Below are 5,417 nucleotides of genomic sequence, written 5' to 3'. Positions count from 1 at the left end.
GTGCCGGGTGTTTGGTGAGGCAGCGGGCGGCGTGGGCTCAGCCGGCAGTGGGATGGACGGAGAGGCTGTGCCATCCGGGAGCTGTGCGGGGTGTCCCTGTGCAGGGTGAGAAGGTGTGGGCAGCATGTGTCCCAGGTGCTCGATGGGTGCCCAACAGACCCAGCAGGTTTGTGGGTGCCATACTGGGGCTGTGTGGGTGAATGTGCTGTGTGTGGGCTTCAGGAGGCTTGTTTGATGAGCTGTGGTTTACAGAGGCCAGTGGAGCCTCAGGATTTCCATGAAAAATAGAGTTTGCTGTAGCCCTCAGAAAAGAGGATGAATGAAGAGATGTGAGGTATGAGGGCTGGGGAGGCTTGAGAGGCATTTTCTTGTCACTGCTGGCCTTGCATCTTCCCAGTGCTCTCCAGAGGAACAGGCAGGCAATGGAGCAGGTCACCCATCTCCCAGCAGCTCCAGGCAGGCTGCCACTCTGCTCTGGGGTCCCTGGGCCCCCCCAACACATCACTTGCCCCTCAGCCTTTCTGGGCTGTCGAGATCGTGTGGCTGATGACTACAGTGTCTGCACATTCCTCCGGGGTCTTTCCCTCCTGCTTGCAGCTGGTTCCTCGCAGGGCTGCCCCTCCAGAGCCCAGGGCAGCCCAGAGAAGACAAGTCCCTGGCAGAGCTGAGGGCCCTGCTGTGTTCTGGGGAAAGTGGGTGGCAGGAGAACTGCAAAGAGCTGTTCTGTGACCTGCCCTGGCTTAGAGGGTGGCAGTAGGACAGGGGGACATCAGCCCAGTGGAACTAGACCTAGAGTCAGCAGGGGAAGGGAAGCATGGCCCAGCATGTCAGTGCTCTGCCCCAGCTGATGCCCTGACAGCCCTGGAGCTGAGTGCTGTCCCCAGCAGTGTCCCTGTCACTGCCCAGGATGGGGGCACGCAGCGGGGTGGTGTGGACAGGCACCCTGCCTTTGGATGGTGGGGGCAGTGAGCTCCCAGCCAGCAGGAGGTGGATGTTGTGGGAGGTGTCACCAAGCCTGCTGGGGTGGCCAGGCTGCTGTTGTGGCCCTGGGCTGCCCCAGGACCAGCCCAGCTGAGGACCCATGCTGCCCTCAAGAGCTTGTCTGTGCCCACCCCAGAGCTGCAATCCCATGGGATCTCTGCAGTCACTGGCCGGCTGGTCGTGGCCTGAGCGGGGTGGGGGTGTCAGGGCTCCCCCAGCTCATGCACACGTGCTCCCAGCACCCCAGTGCTGCTGGGAAGCCGGAAGAGCAAAGCAGGCCCATCCAGGCAGCCGGGATTGCGAAAGGGCCGGCGCTGGGCTGCATGTGCTGAGGCTCTGGGGAGAAGGGGAGGGATGGAGCCCAGCGCCCAAAGCCATGGGACCCACCAGACCTTCTCCTGCCCCCAGTGCAGGGACGTGACCCTGCGTTCTTGGGGATGTCCTAGTGTGGGCCTTTGCAGAGTGTGACCGTGTCAGCCCTTAACCTTCCCAAGGAAGGATAAACAGAAGGAACATCCTCCTTGTGCTGGCGGCTTTCCCAGTTCTTCGGTCACTTTTGCTGCTCTTCTCTGAGTCCTCCCTGCTGTCAGTGCCTGGGTTGCTCCGTGTCCCTGTGCATGCATCCAAGGCCACTGCTGAGAAAGCATGTTCCTGTGGGCCTGGCCCTTCCCTGCTGCTGCTGCCGGGGATGTTGTCCCTGTGCCATAAGGATGCCCCATTCTTGGCTGCCCTAACATGTGCTAATCAAACACCCTAACGTGCCAGGGGCCTCTGTTCTTCAGGAATTGTCACTTCTCCAACTCTGTTTGTCATTCATCTGGGTTTTGCTGGGATGGACTGATGTCCTTCTGAGTGCCTAGTGAGTGGCACATCAGCTTCACATAGTCCTTGGGAGCCACCAGCTCCCCCAGCCTCTAGGCACCCCTTGTCTGCATCGCTCACCCCTCTGACGCTGCCATGCCCCCCCAAGAGGGACAGCCCCTCAGTCAGGGGAGAGGACCGATGGTGGGGGTGCTGCAGGCCCTGCCAGCATGTCTGGAGGGGACATGGGAGCTCCCATTATTCCCTGGGACAGGCAGGGCCGGTGGGGCTGTCGTGGCAGCAGGTTGAGCAGCGCTGCGGCTTCTGCTCCTGTACAGGGCTGCCCGTTGCCCCAAGGGGTCCCTGTGCCCCTGCCAGGCTGAGCAGTGCAGGCTGAGGCCGGGGTGTGTGGGGAGCCCCAGGACCCCAGCGCTGCCAGGCTCTCGGATGCCCTGCTCTGCCGTGGGCTGGGGGTGGCTCAGGGCGCTGCCTGCTCCCAGCTAGGACATTCCTGAGGTTTCCTGGGCAGTGGTGAGGATCTGGGCTGCTCTCCGGCTCCCACGCCCAGTGTTCCCTCAGGCCAGCCCGTCCTCCCCAGCCCTTCCTCCCGGGAGCTGCGGTGCCTCGGAGCTGCTCCCGTGCCCGGGCAGGGAACTGAGCACGGCACAGCCCAGTGGCCGTGGCAGCATCTCCAGTGCCTGGCTGAAGCAGGCAGTAGGGCTGCAGGGCGCTGGGGCAGGCCAGGCTGGGCACCTCTGTTCAGAGGTGGGAGAGATGGAAAATTCCCCCCTGGGACTCTGATGCTGGTTGATCAGCCCCTCCAGGGTGGAGGGACCCCCAGCTTGTCTGTCCCAGACAAAGGGCCCCAGCCCTGGCACAGTCTCGTGCTGTCCTGCTGGGTCCCTCTCGGCTGTGTCAGGGGAAGGGGCCCTGGGCTGAAACCAGGAGATGCTGCTCAGGGATTAGCCCCATCGCCAGCCTGGAAAGCTGTGCCACAGCTGCCGGGGTGTTGGGAGCAGAGGCAGGACTGGGAGTAGAGCCTGGCAGCAGAGCAGGGAATCTGGGCAGCGTCACACGGCAGGAGAGGGGCAAACGCGCTGCCGGCGTTTCCGAGTGTGGAAAAAGTGATGGGGACAATGAGAGCCCTGTTAGCCTGAGCTCCCCAGCAGCTGGACTCAGGGCACGTTCAGAGAGGGAGGGAGAGCAGAAATAGGGACACGGCTCGTCCTGTGCCCCAGGGAACTCACACTGTCAGCACGACAGCTGTCCCAGGTTGGGTGTGGGAACTGTGGCCTGTGCAGACCTCAGCAGGGCATTTCACTGGGAAATTCTGAGAAGCAGCAGAAGCTGAGGACAGGCTGAGCTGCAAGGGCAGAGGGAGTTCAGTGGGAATGATGGATATTGGTGCCTGAGCAGAGGAAAGCCATGACCCAGGAGGAGTGTGCTGAGGGTGGCAGCAAGCTGGGGTTAATGCAGAGATGGATGGCAGAAGTTTGAGCAGGTTCAGAAGAAACCGAAGGATAGTGAGGAAGAGAAATCCACAGTGAGCTTTTAAATCTGGAGGCTGAGGTAGCTGAGCTGGGGGTGAAAGAGGAAGGCATCAGGAGGACATCACTGTCCTGCCCCAGTGGGCTGTGTCACTGTTGTAGGGGTTGGAGTCCTGGGCTGGGGCACGTTTGTGGCAGCCTCACACAACCCTGCAGCTTCCGCCTTGAGCCCCACGGCATCAGGACATGGACGCTCTCCCAGCACTGGCTCTCCTGGCTGCACCCCAAGCCCAGCCAGACGTGGGGCCAGGTGCTGGCCTGGCAGGGCTCTGAGACCACAGGTACTTGTGGGACTGCCCCACATGGCTGCAGGGCTGGCCTGGCACCTTGCACCAGCCTGTGCTGCACACTCCCTTTCTGTCTTGGCAGACAGTATGAGGAGAGGACTTTTTTCCTCCTCCAGACACAGTTTTGCCTTGAAAAGCATGTGATCCTCACCAGAAAGCCCACTGAATGGTGACTTCTCCATTGTGACCATGTTTTCCAGCAGGTGACCAGTTTTAATCCACTTAGTCGAAGGCGCACTGATTTTGTTGAGTGCTAATTATTCGTTAAAAGGTGGTGCAAGATGAACTGAATGCCTTCCAGTCCTAGGCTGTTATATCAACACAGTTACTTCAATTAACCAAACCTGTGATCTCATAAAAGGTCAAGCCAGCTTTCTGACACAGGCTATTTCTGCAGAATTCTGGAGATTGGCATTAATTGTGTTGCTGTCTTAGAGTGTAGCACTGACCCCACTGCAAAGCAGCCCAGGCTGCCCTCAGCCCCTGCCAGCAGAGAAGGTCTTGCTCCTTCAGTGCAAGTGCTGCTGAACTTGAGTCCTTATGTGCTTGCATCTTTCACTGTCTCCCAAAGTGTGTTACAATTAGCACAGAGAGGGCCCAAATTTGTATAATGCTTCATTTGGGCAGAGGGAATTTTCCCTCAGTGACTGATGGGCAGAATAAGAAATGGTTTATTACTGCTGTGAGGTGGTAAACTCATCCCTTTGCTGCTTTCCAGACAGGGCAGAGATGTGGATGGAGCATTCCTGTCCTGCTTGCACCTGGCTAAGCCCAGAGACCCCCTTGCTCGAGGAGCTGGCAGGGCTGGGGTGGCTCTTTGTGCCTGCCCTCCTCTTTTTCCTGCCATAACAGGCTGATTAAAAGGTTCAGCAAAGCATTTCCCTGCTGCCTGCCCACAAATACTCTTCCTGCTGGGCTGTGCTTTGTTCTCACGGTGCCAAAGCAGGCAGCTGAGCTCCCACCAACCCCAGGGCTTGTGGGTTGCCTTGAGCTGGGGCACATTCTTGCTGATGCTGTGTCTCCATCAGCACTCTGGTGTCCCCAGGCTGTGAGAGAGGAGGGACCCGGACCTGGCGCTGATGTGATTGTCACAAGGTGTCACACCTGGACTGGTTCTGCTGGTCCTTGTTACCCCTCACCTTCTCCCTGAGCAGCCCTGTGGGTACCAGGGGCTGACCGCAAGGGACACCCTGTTCTTGGTGGCACCTCCGAGATGGCACATGCCCTAAGGGGCAGTGCTGGGCTCTGTCAGGTGTTTGTGTTGGTGCCAAGGGCATGGAGAAGGGGCTGTCTCTGGGCCCTGCCCTGTTTCGTCCTTGCCTGAGGGCCAGAGGCCTGGGGGGTGACCTGGGCTCCATCATCTGGAAAGTGAACAGAGCAGGAGCAGGGCACATTCCTGTCAGCCTGGCCTCTGTGGGAGCCCTTCCTCGAGGGTGGTGGGTGTGCTTCCCCCATGGAAGGGGGTGGCTGGGGTGTGTTGTGGGACAGGCAGGTCACCGTGCTGGTGGTGCTGGGAGAGCATCACAGCTTTGCCACCGGGACAGCCCGGAGCGAGGCTGACCCTGCTGCTCTAGCTGGGCTGCTGCGGCACCCGAGGGCTTAAAGTGGTCCCTGATGGGATAAGGGGGAATGGGGCAGGAAAGGGTTCACAGAGAAGTTTTTTCACCATTGTTTGCCGGCTGGGCTGGTGCAGGAATACCACATCTCCCTCAGGTACTCAGTGAGCCACAGAGGGTGTTGGAGGGCGGGAGAAAAGCGGCACAGGAAGGCGAGGGCTCCGGCTGCGCTCGTTGGCGGGGGG

General features: G+C 59.9%; 1 protein-coding gene across 1 annotated transcript in view; it reads left to right on the top strand.

Annotated features, from left to right (window-relative positions):
- Nucleotides 1-4,891: 4,891 nt before the first annotated feature.
- The window catches only part of LOXL3 (lysyl oxidase-like 3), a 15,959-nt gene continuing 15,433 nt past the window's right edge, over nt 4,892-5,417 (top strand). Inside the window, 2 exon segments of the mRNA XM_010008182.1 lie at nt 4,892-4,984; nt 5,330-5,396. Coding sequence (XP_010006484.1) covers nt 4,892-4,984; nt 5,330-5,396 — 160 coding nt within the window.

Source organism: Chaetura pelagica, unplaced genomic scaffold (genome assembly GCF_000747805.2).
Source record: "Chaetura pelagica isolate M959 unplaced genomic scaffold, ChaPel_1.0 scaffold872, whole genome shotgun sequence".
NCBI classification, from domain to species: Eukaryota; Metazoa; Chordata; class Aves; order Apodiformes; family Apodidae; genus Chaetura; species Chaetura pelagica.
The sequence above is the reverse complement of the archived record's forward strand: the minus strand, read 5'-3'. Positions and strand labels throughout refer to the sequence as shown.